The sequence below is a fragment of the Wickerhamiella sorbophila genome (assembly GCF_002251995.1).
Source record: "Wickerhamiella sorbophila strain DS02 chromosome Unknown contig2, whole genome shotgun sequence".
NCBI lineage: Eukaryota > Fungi > Ascomycota > Dipodascomycetes > Dipodascales > Trichomonascaceae > Wickerhamiella > Wickerhamiella sorbophila.
Genome location: NW_020194005.1, coordinates 858,287 through 873,151, shown reverse-complemented (window position 1 = coordinate 873,151; position 14,865 = coordinate 858,287). Strand labels below are relative to the sequence as shown.

The window sequence follows — 14,865 nt, the reverse complement described above, 5'->3', positions numbered from 1 at the left end:
TGCGTATCTCGCATGAGCTTCGCCGAAGTCAACCTCCTCACCCCGCCCTGCATATCCCCGCAGCAGTTGTCCCAATCCCCACGTCATATGCGCTCAAGACATCTGACCATCCCTACGGTAGCAACCGTGAAAAAAATCAGAAAACCGCCGTGAAAAAAATGTACCGGGCTGTTGGAGCTAGAAGCTTGGTGGCAACAAAAGTTCCGCTCTAAAATATGGCTGTTGTCAACTACTTCCCCTCAGTCTTCCCCTCAAACAGATGCACTGCTGCAAAAACTTATTAAGGTCTGTAAACTTATGGTGTTGGTGAGTAGGCATGTAAAAACATAACAAGGAAAAAATACCTTTAAATACGACTGTCGTGGACCGGACTAGAAGGACCGGTTTTATTGAATTCCGAAATATACTTTTCTTTTTGGCCTACGGCCAAGACCGCAATCTGCGTCCGCTCCAAGACTTTGCCCTTCCAAGACTGTTCACGTGGTGCCACCATATTGAGCCTTTAGTCACATGCCCACTTCATAGCGGTATACATTAGCGGTGCTTCCCGCATTTGCAGAGCTTTAAGCTCAAGGGTTTTGCTCTTATTTAAAAAATAAACTGGATACATCCGCGTAGTGTTCAGCTCCATATAGACCGTACATTTCTAATTGACACTACGCTTCATCTGTCAGTGCGAGAGGGGGCGGCTCGTATTAGGAAGCTGAAGCATATCCCCTTGCATTGCTCATGCCTTGTTGATTCAGTAACGGGTTGGCCTGGACGACCGTGGAGCTATGGACTTGGTTTAGATTAGTTGTACTCAACCGGCTTAATTGTAGTAACTATTCGATCCATTCGTCGAAATATTCTAGCGACCTACCTACTGTACCCTGTATTCCCGGGTATGTTGATTCTTGCTCGTCCGATTAGGGTTCCCGAGTAAGCACTTCCCTCAATGTACGGGCAGCTCAACTAGCGAAAGCGCCTATAAGTTCACGGCACAATCCAGGGTCACGAGGTACTGAATTTACTAAAACGGGAAAAACGGCTCACACTTTCGGAGCCGTACCTCGGGGAAGCTCCGACACCAATGCCAAGTTGCTTGTTACTGACGGTGGCGTGGTTGGTTTAAAATAGCTAAGTTTTGTTTCATTTAGTCGGCTAGGGACCCCGTTCGGCCTCAGCAGTGCCCAACCAATTCCAAACCCGACTCTGATCTTGATTCAAACCAGGTCCCAGCTGATAGATGACTCACGTTCAATGAATGTTCACATTATAGATGTAGACAGCGGAAATATCCGCAGTTTGCAGAACGCTATTCACAGTCTGGGATACCAGGTTGTACTGGTCCGGAACCTCGACGAAGCAGCAGCCCTTGAAGACGCAGAAAAGGTCCTTCTTCCTGGTGTGGGCAACTTTGGGCACTTTATGGATCAGGTCCACCTCAAGCAGCTGGCTGATCCCATCAAAAAGTACATCAACAGCGGCCGCCCGATCATGGGGATTTGTGTGGGTTTGCAGGCTCTGTTTGAGGGTTCCGTGGAAAGCCCTACATCCCAGGGACTGGCCATTTTAAAGGGCACGGTTGACAGGTTCTCGTCGACCACCAAATCTGTCCCGCACATTGGCTGGAACGGAGTCAAAGTCTCCCTGCCCACTAGACTGTATTCTATCGATCCAACGGAAAAATACTATTTTGTGCACACATATGCCCGACTGGTGAGCGAGGCCGACGTCGAAAAAGAGTTCCCTGGCTGGGACTATGCATTGGGCCGCTATGAAGACGAGACTTTCATTGCAGCGTTAGCCAAAGACAATCTGTTTTTCACGCAATTTCATCCAGAAAAGAGTGGACGGGCTGGCTTGAACGTTATTGATGCATTCTTGTCTGGAAACCGTACAGATGGCGTTGCAGTTGATAACTCTCTGTCAACGGGGTTAACTAAACGAGTAATTGCCTGCTTGGACGTGCGTACCAATGATCAAGGTGATATTGTGGTTACCAAGGGAGACCAGTACGATGTGCGTGATAAAGGTGATAAAGGTTCTGTGCGTAATCTCGGTAAGCCTGTAGAGGTTGCTGAAAAGTACTATCAACAAGGTGCCGACGAGGTGACTTTTCTGAATATTACCTCGTTCAGAAACTCACCTATTCAGGATTTGCCCATGCTTGAGATTCTCCGCGTCGCCTCCAAATCAGTCTTTGTACCTTTTACAATCGGCGGTGGCATCAGAGATACTTATGACCCTGCTACTGATCGAATGGTTCCTGCCCTAGAGGTCGCCCACCTGTACTTCAGATCCGGCGCAGACAAGGTTTCTATTGGAAGCGATGCTGTGGATTCGGCCGAAAAGTTCTATCGCGACGGGTCTGACGGGTCTTCTCCTATCGAGACCATTTCTAAAGCATACGGTGCGCAGGCTGTGGTGGTTTCTGTTGATCCTAAACGGGTGTACGTCTCGAAGCCTTCGGAAACACGTCACCATACGTTCAAAACACAATTCCCGGGCCCAAATGGCGAGGAGTACGTTTGGTACCAGTGCACAACCAAGGGCGGTCGTGAAGACCGCGATCTTGGAGCTTACGAGCTTGCTCAAGCCGTCGAGAAACTGGGCGCTGGTGAGCTCTTGTTGAACTGCATTGACAAGGACGGCACCAACTCAGGCTTCGATTTGGAATTGGTCCGTGATATCAAGTCTGCCGTTCGCATCCCCGTCATCGCGTCATCAGGTGCTGGTAAGCCCGAACACTTTTACGAGGTGTTTGAAAACACCACCACCGATGCAGCGCTTGGTGCAGGCATGTTCCACCGCGACGAATACACTGTTGGTCAGGTCAAGGAATACTTGAGTTCACGCGGCCTGGTCGTTAGATAGAATCAGTGCATAAAAAATTAAACTACATAATAATACCTGGTGGTTTTACGCAACAGCAGCAATCACACTGAACTGGCCGCCAGCACCAGCCCAGCACATATTGACTCCTGTGGTAGCAGTGTTTTTAATCCGAGTGGGCACAGGCTCGTCCTCGGGGCTGTCTTCACCAGCGGGCTTACCATGTCCTAGTTGGTACACGTCACCGAAACCCCATGTCCAAGTGCTTCCGTCTTCTTTGGAAATTGCCAGAGAATGGTCGGTTCCGGCAGCAATAAACTTGAATCTCGGTAGATCAACTGGCTCTTCTTCAAATGCACCCTTGGTCAACTTCATGGGAGTAGTAATATAAGAGGGAGTACCGTCCTTTTCGCGTACAGTATCAGCCGGCAAGTTGTCATAAGGAACGCCGAGCTGGTGGAAGTTGGTTTCGCCGACCGTCCAGACCTCCCCGTCCTCAGTGAGCCAAACAGTGTGGTGGCTTCCGCTAGCGATCTGAGTGATGTGCTTGGAGGTAAAAAATTCAACCTCGGTGGGCTTTTCGATCATAGCACCAGCTCCAACGCCTTCGCTGATTCCTAATTGGCCAAAGTTGTTGAGGCCCCATGCCCAGACTTTCCCGTTCTTGTCGATGGCAAACGACTGGTAGTCACCGGCCGAGATGTAAACAATGTCCTTAACGCCAGGAACCTTAAAAGGTCCGAATGTATGCGTGCGAAGGTTCGGGTTGACCTTGACACCGAGCTGATGGCTCTGGCCAGTTCCCCAAGCCCAAACTTTACCGTTCTTGTCGAGGATAAGAATATGGTCCTTACCACCAGCCAGGGCGACAGCGCCGCGGACATTCGGCACAAGCCAGGGCTCACGCTGGTACTTGACACCGGGGCGGAAGCATTTGCGGCCATCGTCGGTGAACGTGCCCCAAGCCCACACCCGTCCGTCAGCGGTGACAGCAGCAGAGACGTTGTCAGTGGCACCAACGGCTACAAACACTGTGTTTTCACTCAAACCTTCGACACGCTTAGGGGTAGACTCTTTCGCATTCAGATCGTTGTCCTCGTCAATCTCGTCATCCTGCTCCTTTGAAAGACGACCCAACGCACCACCGTCATTCTGGCCCCACGACCAAACATGGCCATTGACGTCGATTCCAATCGTATGAGCACCACCGCAAGCAAGCTGCACGATTCCGACTTCGTTGGGAGGAAGCAAGGGGTTCAAGCGGGGCCGCTTCACTTCAGTGACCCGCGGACCCAGTCCGAGCTCACAAATCGTGCCCGAACCAAACATGTAAACACTGAGCGGTTTCGTGCTCTGGGCAGGGATTCTATTCAAGGATGCACGGGTCTTTTTAGCTGGCGTATCTCTTTGAGCTGCGCTTCTTTTCATCGTTGCAAAAGAGGGGTTTCTTCACACCAACGGTTGTTTTTTGTCGCGGTTGAGGAACAGACGTTGTCGACAGGAGAGAAACTGAGCTTTGTAGGGTATACCCTTACCCTGACACCCAAGCGATCCGAGCGGAAAACTTAAGTTGAGAAGAAATAAAAAAAATTAGCTAAGACGGATTTGATTTTTTTTCAGAAAGAATTTTTTAGGATACCAAGATGCCGAAAGCCAAAGTACTGAAGAAACAAAGACACGATCCTCTGCATGTCGATATTGAAGAGGGGTCGGGCCATTTGCGCAAAACCGCAAGGAACAAGCGCGATAACCGGGCTGTAGACGCAGAGGACGAGGACAATGAAGAAGCCTACATCAACTCAAAGACGACCCGTAAAATTCTGGATCTAGCTCGCGATCAGCAGAACGAAATTGAGGAGGAGGAAAACGAAAGCACCAAACTGGCCAGATCAGTCTTCGCATCCGACTATCGTCAAACCGAGGGCGACGAGAACACTTGGGAGGACGAAAGCGAGGAAGATGAGGATGCCGACTACGAGGAATACGAAGAATTCGAGGAGTTTGAGGTTGATGCCGAAGAAGAGAGCATTTTCCAGCGCTACGTTGACGAGCAGAACGGCGGCGAGCCTATAAATTTGGCGGATAAGATTCTTGCCAAGGTCCACGAGTTTGAAATGAAACAGCAGGGCCTTCAGCCCGAGCCTCAAGCCGGCGTCATGCTTCCTCCTAAAGTTATCCAGGTCTATACCCAAGTGGGTGAACTGCTTTCACGTTTCCGCAGCGGCAGACTCCCGCGTGCTTTCAAGATCATTCCTACCCTCAAGAACTGGAGGGATATTCTTTACGTTACACAGCCCGAGACCTGGTCCAATCAGGCGATTTACGAGGGAACCAAGCTTTTTGTGTCCAATTTGCAGTCCAATCAAGCCCAGGCCTATGTTAATGAAATCCTGCTCGAGCGTTTCCGAGACCAAGTCGCCAGTGACAAAACCGTCAACTACCACGTTTATCGCTCGTTGAAAAAGTCCTTATACAAGCCTGCTGCATTTTTCAAAGGCTTCCTCTTCCCGTTAGTTGAGAGTGGCACTTGTACTCTTCGAGAGGCTATCATTGCCAGCTCAGTGGTTGCCCGAGTCTCGGTGCCTGCGTTGCACTCGGCAGCTGCTCTTTTGCATTTGGCTGAGATGGACTACTCAGGCCCCAATTCGCTGTTCATCAAAGTCCTGCTCGACAAAAAGTATGCCCTTCCTTACAAGGTCGTTGATGCAATGGTGTTCCACTTTGTACGATTCCGGGATAATGAAAATGCTCTGCCAGTCATCTGGCATCAGTCTTTACTCACATTTGCTCAAAGATACAAAAACGATATCACTGACGATCAGCGTGATGCTTTGATTGCAGTCGTCCGTTTACAGAGCCATCCTTCCATTTCCCCTGAAATCCGCAGAGAGCTGCTGGCCGGCCATCCGCGCGAAAGCGAGATGAAAGAGTAGAAATCCTCTTTTTTATTAGAAAATCATTTATCAAAAATAATCTAGGCTCTAATTTTATCGAAACGAATAAATAATGACGAGAACACATAGTCCTCACCCTGGTAGTCCTGTAGCGGCAGATGCCGATAGCCTTGGTTCATGCGAGCCACTTTGGCAGTGTAGGTTGCGAACGCGAAATCGGCCGTGGCCACAGAGAACCTTAAACAGGCAAACTCGAGATCCCTCTCATCTAGCACAACTTCACACTCGTAGTTCCAAGTCGGGTTGAAGCCGTTATCAAAGACCTCTGGAGTTTTCCAATGGGGAACTAAATCGTCGCCCAGCCCATAAACTTCCAAGGTAACATATGGTGAGAGAATGTCGTCTGCTTTGAGCTCTCTAGGCCTTGGCAATTGCTGAGCAGAGATGATCTCGATTGAGAGCTTGATTCGACCTGAAGGAACTGGGATTGGGAAAGGATTGGGTCGCATCCATTCTGGCTTCAGCACGTAGCCAACTTTTGATGAATGGAAGGCATGATTGATCTGCATTCCAATGTCATTCTTTTGCCAGTTCAAAGCCACCATCTGCACGCCCAGCCTCCAAAATGGAATGGGATTGAAGTTTTTGGAAGTGATTTTAAACATAGAAGGATACACTCTTGTGAGATACTTTTTGTTGTGTTTCGACAATTGCTGTAAAAACTCAGGGTCGCGAATTTTCGACTTGAGATTCTTCTCTGAAAACGAAAAGCAGTGCGTCACCGATTTGGATTGGGGCAGACTGAAATTTCTGAACCTGATGGCACTCAAGTAGACGCCCAGCTCTGCCAAAGCCGGAATCACCTTCGAAACCGGTTTCGACTTTTTGATTGCGATCAGCGATCGTGTCACAACCATGCCCTCATCGCTCGCGTCATAGGTCGAGGACGAGTTCGAGTTCGAGGACGAAAACGAGTCGAAAGGATTTTCTTTGATCGAAGACTTGACTTTTATCAAAATCTTGTGCTTTAGCTCGTCAGGAGACGGCAGTGAAAACTGGCTGGGGTAGATCTGTTGGGTTATCAGCGAGTCGCCCAAAATATTTTTCAAACTTGATACCATTTTAGTCTGGTTTGTTTCATTGCAATGAACTTCGAGAGATAAAATCAATGGGTAGGGAGAAGAAATAAATGCGTACTTCAACACAGCGTAAATAACATCGTTGAAATCGATTGAACCAGTGAGCCTTGCTATTGAGTTACCGTGGTAAACAATAGGTCCACTCACACCATCCCAACAATCAATTTCCAAGCAACGGCAACCATCCTGCAACGCTCTGATATAGGATTCGACGGAAGACCCGTCAGCGACTTGTCTCCCCACGAGGTAGGTATTGTGAGATGAGGAAATCCAGTACTCGCTAAGCGGCCGAGATAAATCCCGGTTCTCTTCAGCGGTAGCTGGAAAGTACTGAGATGTGGCGAGCAATTGAGCAAATTCGTCGGGACCAATCAAATTTGTGCCGGAGGGGGAAAACTTCTTAAAAACTCTTTCGATATTTTCATCAGACCATGCCTGCTTTTGGACATCTAACATGAATCGATTGAATTCGTTTAACGACAGAGTTCCACTGGGAGCCAGAGCTTTGAAAATTTCCAGAATGTCTGTTCTACGCTTTAAAAGTCGGACAAACTCTTGGAATTCATCAAAATTCAACCATTCTGATTTGTCTGTATCTGCTTCATTGAAAAGTTTGCGAATGTACTGTTTTGAGCAGTGAATATGTAGCTGTTTGCTGAGCTTTTCAACGTTCTCAAAGTTCAGCTTCCGGTCATCGCCATTAGATTTGGTCCAGTACACATCAACAAACCTTGGGCCAGCTTGAGCAAGACCGCTCATAACTTCGCGTCTAAAAGCTACCAATTGCACCAGGCAATTAATCAGTGTGTCGAACTCTTTTTGGGTTGCAATAACCAGATGCAATGCTCGGAGTTTGGTCTCACCCCGTCTCTGATGAATGATAGTTGCCCACCTGTTGGCCAATTCCGAACTCACTTTGAACTCTTCACGATAGTTTCGAGCATCCTCACCGGCGTATATCTCACAGATCCGGTCCAATGACAGTTGTGATGAGGGCTTGTTGTTCCAGGACAAGACACCGGTTTTTTCATCCAGTGTCAAAACTCGCTGAACTTTTTTCTTGTGCGTAACTCTCAAAAACGTGATTCCTTGGATCATTGACTCTGGGATAACAATTTGGTTCGGAGTCGAGAGCTGTCCGGTCTCGGCACTTAATCTCGACATACCCGAGTTCCTTCGCACGGTAAGTGGTCCTGAGGTACTTTGAAGCGGATCCATATTTGAAGACGAGCCTAAGGGCCATATTCTTTGGACCTTTGACGACACTCTCTGCAACAACAGGCTCGGGATCAGACTCGGTGACGAAACGTGGTGCTGGCCAGCAGACCATTTTCTGATCACAGGGTCCGGGGGATCAAGCTGAAAATCAGCAACATTTGCAGGCAGCGCCAAATCGTTCAGGTCCGAAACACTCGGTGAAGACCGTGACGAGTACGACTGTGCGGCATCAAGCTGGTGGCGCAAATCCCTTATTTCCTCTTCGAGCGACTCGATTCGGGTCGAGTATGTTTCCTCTAGATCCTTCTTGAGTTTATCTATCCTCGACTGAAATAATTTCTCGAATTGTTCAAGGACATTCGCGTCCATAGTGACGTCCTCGACGGTGAGATCAAAAAACACACTATAGTTGGGAGAGATAACTAACCTGCCTAAGTGAAATTTTGAAGGAGATGAGATCCCGGGGAAAACTGAGCAGGGTAGCTAGGGGCAAAAAAGAAATAAACATTATTCTACATCAATAGTCGGCAGCAGCAGAGGGCCCTACTTCGTTATAGTCTTGTCTTGAGAGAAACAGGTTTTCAAAGCCAGATGTGAAGGTTTGCTTGGCACCGATCTGGGCGCCCAAAAAGCCTGCGGTGTCCCATCCTTTGGGTTTCCATTCAGGGAAGTGGTCGGCCATTTTTGCGAGCCGGATGGTGGTAGGCACCTGTGTGAGATAGTCCGAATCAGAAGGCGTCTGACGGCCCATAGTGGCTGCATCATTAGGAATAGGCTCGGGCATAAGAGGCGGCCGGGAAACCAAAAACTCTTCTTCTAAGCGGGCCAGCAACTTGACTTTGAAGCCAGGGACCGCTGAACCCCGTCCGGTGATAATAACATGCTCCCATGCTTGCTGCTGAGCTCGCGGCTTGAGGTCAGCATGCACTAGAGCAACTGTGTCAATAATACTAGCAATCAGCTTATGGCCAATGTTGAATCGCTCGCGTCCGACAGTGTGCTCGACGCCGTCTCTGTCGGTGAACGTGTTTTGGTCAAGATCCGCGTTGGCCTTTTTCTCGGGCACCTGGCCCTTCAATTCGCGTTCGCGCTGTTCCAGAATCTCTCTTGTGCGGCCTGAGGAAACAATTGCTGCGACGTCGATGACGCCCTCATCTTCCTCGCCTTTTCCACGCACCTCCGCTTCAGCCTGCTCGGCCAAAGTGGTATCGCCCAAGAGGGTCTCTACAATACCAGACAGCTTGAGATCCTCGACTTGGGTTTCACTCAGATCGGGAAGAAGCTGTGACAAGCGTGTATTAATACTGTTACCGCCCAATGGAGCAATTCTGGACGCGTGCAGGTTGACTTCAGAATCGACCACCGCCGAAATCTCAGTTTTCTCGAAGCCAACATCAATTACAAGAGCATTGGCCGTGGCATACGCATAAGCATTTGTCACTCCACTCATGCACACCGACAGAGCGGGAACACCGACCTCCTCAAACAGATATCTCGTGAGCCCTTCGAGTTGGCGACGGTTCCAGGCGACGCTTGATACAAGATACAGAGCAGGAGGCAAAACAGCATCTGCACGCACAGCAGACTTATAAACCGACTTGAGGAAGAAGTGGAAAGCAGCTTCGTCGGCAATCTCGCCCTGTTTGAGGGGCCAAACCGCTTGGTCCTCGCTACCGGTTGTCGCGAACCGAGAGCCATCACGATACACCTTGGTCTGGGTCTCGAGGAGCGCAGGCACCAGCGACTCTGCCAATCCCATCTGGGCTTGCGTCGTCAGGGACCCTGGCGAAATAACCAGAATCTGATGGTCGCGAAACACCAAACTCATTACAAGTGATGTTGGATGGATGATCTAATCAGTCCTGAAATGTCCCGCGAGATTCTGAAGCAGGCTTTAAGGTAGCCCTAACCCATATAGTATAGACAGACGAGCGTGTATTTTTGACTATGAAGGTCTAGCTGGGGGTAGACCAAGGTATGTTAGTTGCGCTAATTGACGTGGTCGACGACTCAAGGCTCGAGTTTGGTCTCCAGAGTAGACTCAGTTTTCACCTCGATTAGCGGCTCAGATTTTACATTGATGCCGTTCTCTAAATCACTGAGATCAGCAGCAAATAGCACAGAATGGGCCCATCCAGCATATTCTCCCCAGAGATCCTGAAAGTACCGCTGAATCGCCTGGTGCCCTTTTGGATTGTTTTTGGCACTCAGCCTGTAATCGCGAGTGGCTATTTGCCAAACATGCGTGTCTACTGGCACACAATTGTGCTTATCCAGACTCATTAAGCATACACAGTCGGCTACTTTTGGGCCAACTCCTGAAAATGCCAAGAGGGCAGTGTGAGCGTCCGTATATGTCTCGTCACGAAGCCCTTGCAGATAGTCGAGCCCAGCAGGCATATCACACACCATTTTTGCCGTGATGTTAATGTACTTGGCGCGGTATCCGAATCCTAGACTGCGAAGTTTCTCTTCAACACTATCTGCTGCCAATGCCTCCGGTGCCGGGAAGTCGTGGTACTCGTGCCCGTCTACTGTGGCAATATACGGTCCGAACTCCCGACACAGGCTTTCCACCATTTTTGAAATGCGTTTGATGTTGTTGTTGGAGCTGCAAATAAATGAACAGAGATTCTCCCAGGGATCTTGTCGGAGAATGCGGATACCCGCCAGGTGGCCGTGGAACCTCTTGTCCTTGGCCCACTCGCCATAAAGCTTCACCAGATCAACGTGGAGGTTGAAATAGTCCTTGATCAATTGTTCGTCCGAGAGTCCCGGTTGGCCAGGGCCCACGCTCGTGTAGTACAGTGCCTTTTCCTCCTGCCTGAGCATCAGAACCCGGTTTTTGAGCCCTATACTCCACACACCATTTATAAACCGCCACCGAAACGACTGTCCGCACCTCAAAACATGCGGAAGTGCTACTTGGCTCTTGTCAATAAGCAGTTTGTGCCAGTCGTAACCCATAATCAGTAAGCGCTCTTTGACAGGTATTTATACAAAATAAGATCTCTAGCGCTAGTCTTCTATCGGCCACAACAATAAACCCGACAGGATATGCTTGTTCACATACCCCCCCAATTTAGGCTAATTATCAATTAAGGCACCGTCGCGTGCATACGTCCTGCTTTGTAAAGACTGTCGTATCAAGGCTGCGGGTAATTAATTTCGCGGTTTTGTCCATTTCACAATCGTGCGCCTTCAAAGAGTATCAGTCACTAGACCGTCGCGAATAAAAAAGCCTTCTTTCATCATTTCGTCGACGGTCATGGGTCCAGTGGATGGCAGCATACGCCGTGGCCAGCTCGTTCTGACGGCGGCGCAAGTCTTCGGGTCGAGCGACAATGAAGAATACGGTTTGCCAGACATCAAAAGGCCTCATATGGAGGGTAGAAACGCGTCCCTACCAGCGCCATACTTGGCAAATACCAGCATTGTGAATTCTGCCCTACCGATCAGCTCTTTGACTAGCTCTCAAGTCCCATGGTCATCTTCGCCGTCCTGGCACAATTACTCGGCTTTCCAGTTGAATCGGGGCTACCATACGTCTGCTCAACCTGGGCCTGAGGTTAAGCTTGAGAAGAGCATCTATTTTATGAATGGCGGGAACATCGCACACGACGATATAGCACCCCAGGAGCCCTTGGCTGAGGAAAAAATTCAATTCGATATCACAGACACTCTGAGCTCACAGATTCGGGCTCAGCAGCGTGATAAGGAAGCCGAACTGGGCGAGATAGTTGAGGATAACGATGAGGCGCTCCCTGAAGTCTTATCAAACGTTTCTCCTCGTGAAATCTTTCTCTCAGAGGAACAAAAGTACGTGCTCGACCTGGTTGTGCGGCAGCGTCAGAGCATCTTTTTCACTGGTGCTGCAGGCACGGGAAAGTCCGTTTTGTTGCGTCGAATCATCTCTGACCTACGCCGAAAAGCTCGCGACCCATCGAAGGTCGCGGTCACAGCATCTACCGGCATTGCAGCTTTTAATATTGGGGGATCAACTCTGCATAGGTTCGCTGGTATTGGTCTAGGAAAAGATGATCCAGAGGCTCTGCTTAAAAAGGTCAGGTATAATCGTCAAGCAAAGATGCGTTGGAAGTCTATCAATACGCTAATTATTGACGAGATCTCGATGATTCAGGCCGATCTTTTGGACAAACTAGACTTTATTGCTCGTAAAATACGTCAAGTCCCCGACAAGCCATTTGGGGGTATTCAAATGGTATTCACAGGCGACTTTTTCCAACTGCCGCCGGTTATTCAGGGCGGCGACGAAAATACCAAAACCTTTGCATTTGACGCTGAATGCTGGAAACCATGTGTCCAGCGTACTATTGTTCTGAAGCAGGTCTTCAGACAAAAAGATACCCGCTTCTCATCAATGCTTGACGAAATGCGTCGTGGCGTGTTATCTCCAGAGACAATTGCAACCTTCAAGTCTTTAGACAGACCTCCAAGGGTTCCACCTGGTGTGATGCCAACCCAACTGTTCCCCAGAAGATTTGAAGTTGAACGCGCTAATGAAAATGCCCTCAAATCCCTTGGTGGAGTGTGCCGAGTATACGACTGTGTCGACGAGTACAACGAGGACTTCCCTTTCAAAGTCAAGCTTGATGATTTACTGGTTCCTCCTCAAATAAAGCTCAAGGTCGGAGCCCAGGTCATGATGCTAAAAAACGTGGACTCGAAGCTTGTCAATGGCTCAGTTGGCAAAGTTCTGGGGTTCATGAACGAATCAACCTATGCAATGTATCAAGAGACTGAGCTGGAAGGTCTCGATGAAGAAGACTCTATTGACATGTTTGATGCTTCAGTAATGGGGGCTGATCACAATGGCAACAACTCAGACACGGTGCTCAAACGCAAGCGCGCCAAAGCGCATTATTTAAACCAAATGTCCAACACAGGTGAAGGAAGAACGCTGCCGCTAGTCGAGTTTAGAAATCTTGACGGCACATCGCGTACCGTTCTGGTCACCCCTGAGGTTTGGACAGTCGAAGATGCTGAGGGCCACTGGATGGCCCGTCGAACTCAGGTCCCTCTTATTCTAGCATGGGCTTTATCGATCCACAAAAGCCAGGGCCAGACGTTGGAGTATGCCCAAGTTGACTTGGGTAATATCTTTGAGCGTGGTCAGGCCTACGTTGCGCTGTCCCGTGTAACCAGTTTGGATGGCCTGCAAGTCAAAAGGTTCAACCCGCATAAAGTAACGGTTCATGAGAGAGTGCTTGAGTTTTATGATAGCCTTGAAGAAGTACAAATCGGTGGTCGGCAAATGACCATGTTTGAAGCATTCAGACCTCGGCCAGATCCAGAAGTCGACCACATGCAAGAGATCGCCAAAGACTCAGACGAAGCTATAGAATCTCTTCGGGCTTATATGAATCGTCCAGAAATACCACTGACTGAACTTGGAGACTCGATATCAGACGACTCGGACTTTGATGTCGACAAACTCCATGCAACAGCCGGCAAATCTAAACAAACCTCAGTTAGAGATAATTCGCTGCTATAAGATTTAAACTGAAAAAGCTACAACCTCTGTCTCCAGTGACTCCATGTCCAAAAGCACCAGTTGACCTGTTGATGCGAAATCAGGGACAGTTAAGAGGCGAGTGCCCAAAGCCATTTTCGATGCGTAAAAGGGTTGGTTACCTGCGAAACAGACGTGGGCAGCATGTTGGACAACAAAAGGATCATTGTCCACAAACGGATATGAACAAAGTGTATCTGGGGCTGTTGGGCACAAATGTCGCCATTCTAAAGTTTTCTGCAACAGCTCAATCGCTTCTGATTCGTTATAGCGACATAGATCTGAAACGGGCTGCCCCGACGATCCCAGCAACTTGACTCCGTCAATGTCCAGCATCAAAGGATTAGTTTCAAGCACCAGGGCTCCAGATTTTATAAGATCTGCTGAAGCGGCAAACAGGCCCTTATGCAACGGCTGCTGAGGCAGGGCGATATCTGTGGGATCGCCCTCACCGGGCATGAGGTGTACCGGCATTGACAGCGCTAGTGATCTAATGTACTCACCCAAAGCCTGGACAGCAGACGCATCTGTTTGTGGCCGTTGAACTCGTGAGCCAATCAGTTCGGCCGGTGGAGCAGCAATAACCCCTCCAGCGACTACCAACCGGCAAATATTAGAGGCAGGACCAGCGGCTGTGGCATCACCAAACTGCCCAGACAAGAAATCAACGAGTAGCTGGTACTTTGGGGACTCTTGGATCTTATTATCGAGTAACAGACCTGACACAAGGGCAATTTTTTTCCCTGAAACCCCCGACGGAATGGCCGGGGGAGGAATTATACCCGCGGCACGAACGTCTTCAACCACAAACAAACCGTCGGAGTTTTCTGCTCCTAATATAGCAACGACGCAGCCAGTGACAAGCTGAGAAAGATGCAGGGCATTACCAGCAATTGCCATACGTCCGTGCTCGTCTTCGATATAGAACAGATCTTGCGGGGTTGTGTACTTTTCCGCGTGTTCAGGAGTAATGCCGTGGTTGATTTTGACCAGATCGTCAATAATGTTGGGTTTGTTTTTCATTTCCCGGTAGATTGTGCCCACAACCCACACTTTCTTGTTAGGCACCACGTCCAAAACCCGGTCGGCGTGCGGGGAGTCCCAATCAACCGCCTCAGAAACCGCCTGTTTGAGCATTTGAAGACGCATATAGTAAAAGTTCGCGTACTGCTGGTTATAGCTCGGGCTCACCGCGAACGCGTCACTCTCATGGCTTTCCGACAGAGCTCTCATGATGCATAATCACCTTGCAGGTGAAATGTTA

The 14,865-nt window shown here is 49.1% G+C and overlaps 8 protein-coding genes across 8 annotated transcripts; 3 read left to right on the top strand and 5 right to left on the bottom strand.

Moving 5' to 3' along the window:
- Positions 1-1,242: 1,242 nt before the first annotated feature.
- B9G98_03781 (Imidazole glycerol phosphate synthase hisHF) lies at positions 1,243-2,859 on the top strand (the record flags this gene model as incomplete). The annotated part of the gene is made up of 1 exon (XM_024810338.1): positions 1,243-2,859. The coding sequence occupies one exon, from the start codon at positions 1,243-1,245 to the stop codon at positions 2,857-2,859; it is 1,617 nt and encodes a 538-aa protein (XP_024666106.1).
- Positions 2,860-2,904: 45 nt separating this feature from the next.
- On the bottom strand, positions 2,905-4,245 carry B9G98_03780 (Guanine nucleotide exchange factor SRM1; the record flags this gene model as incomplete). The annotated part of the gene is made up of 1 exon (XM_024810337.1): positions 2,905-4,245. One exon carries the CDS (start codon positions 4,243-4,245, stop codon positions 2,905-2,907), a length of 1,341 nt encoding a protein of 446 aa, XP_024666105.1.
- A 215-nt stretch (positions 4,246-4,460) lies between these two features.
- Positions 4,461-5,750, top strand: B9G98_03779 (Essential nuclear protein 1; the record flags this gene model as incomplete). The annotated part of the gene is made up of 1 exon (XM_024810336.1): positions 4,461-5,750. The coding sequence occupies one exon, from the start codon at positions 4,461-4,463 to the stop codon at positions 5,748-5,750; it is 1,290 nt and encodes a 429-aa protein (XP_024666104.1).
- A 41-nt stretch (positions 5,751-5,791) lies between these two features.
- B9G98_03778 (1-phosphatidylinositol 4,5-bisphosphate phosphodiesterase 1) lies at positions 5,792-8,437 on the bottom strand (the record flags this gene model as incomplete). Its single annotated transcript, XM_024810335.1, has 1 exon — positions 5,792-8,437. The coding sequence occupies one exon, from the start codon at positions 8,435-8,437 to the stop codon at positions 5,792-5,794; it is 2,646 nt and encodes an 881-aa protein (XP_024666103.1).
- A 148-nt stretch (positions 8,438-8,585) lies between these two features.
- B9G98_03777 (Actin-like protein ARP9) lies at positions 8,586-9,896 on the bottom strand (the record flags this gene model as incomplete). The annotated part of the gene is made up of 1 exon (XM_024810334.1): positions 8,586-9,896. One exon carries the CDS (start codon positions 9,894-9,896, stop codon positions 8,586-8,588), a length of 1,311 nt encoding a protein of 436 aa, XP_024666102.1.
- Positions 9,897-10,078: 182 nt separating this feature from the next.
- Positions 10,079-11,035, bottom strand: B9G98_03776 (N-glycosylase/DNA lyase; the record flags this gene model as incomplete). Its single annotated transcript, XM_024810333.1, has 1 exon — positions 10,079-11,035. One exon carries the CDS (start codon positions 11,033-11,035, stop codon positions 10,079-10,081), a length of 957 nt encoding a protein of 318 aa, XP_024666101.1.
- A 301-nt stretch (positions 11,036-11,336) lies between these two features.
- Positions 11,337-13,583, top strand: B9G98_03775 (ATP-dependent DNA helicase PIF1; the record flags this gene model as incomplete). The annotated part of the gene is made up of 1 exon (XM_024810332.1): positions 11,337-13,583. The coding sequence occupies one exon, from the start codon at positions 11,337-11,339 to the stop codon at positions 13,581-13,583; it is 2,247 nt and encodes a 748-aa protein (XP_024666100.1).
- A 3-nt stretch (positions 13,584-13,586) lies between these two features.
- B9G98_03774 (DNA polymerase delta small subunit) lies at positions 13,587-14,834 on the bottom strand (the record flags this gene model as incomplete). Its single annotated transcript, XM_024810331.1, has 1 exon — positions 13,587-14,834. One exon carries the CDS (start codon positions 14,832-14,834, stop codon positions 13,587-13,589), a length of 1,248 nt encoding a protein of 415 aa, XP_024666099.1.
- Positions 14,835-14,865: the final 31 nt, after the last annotated feature.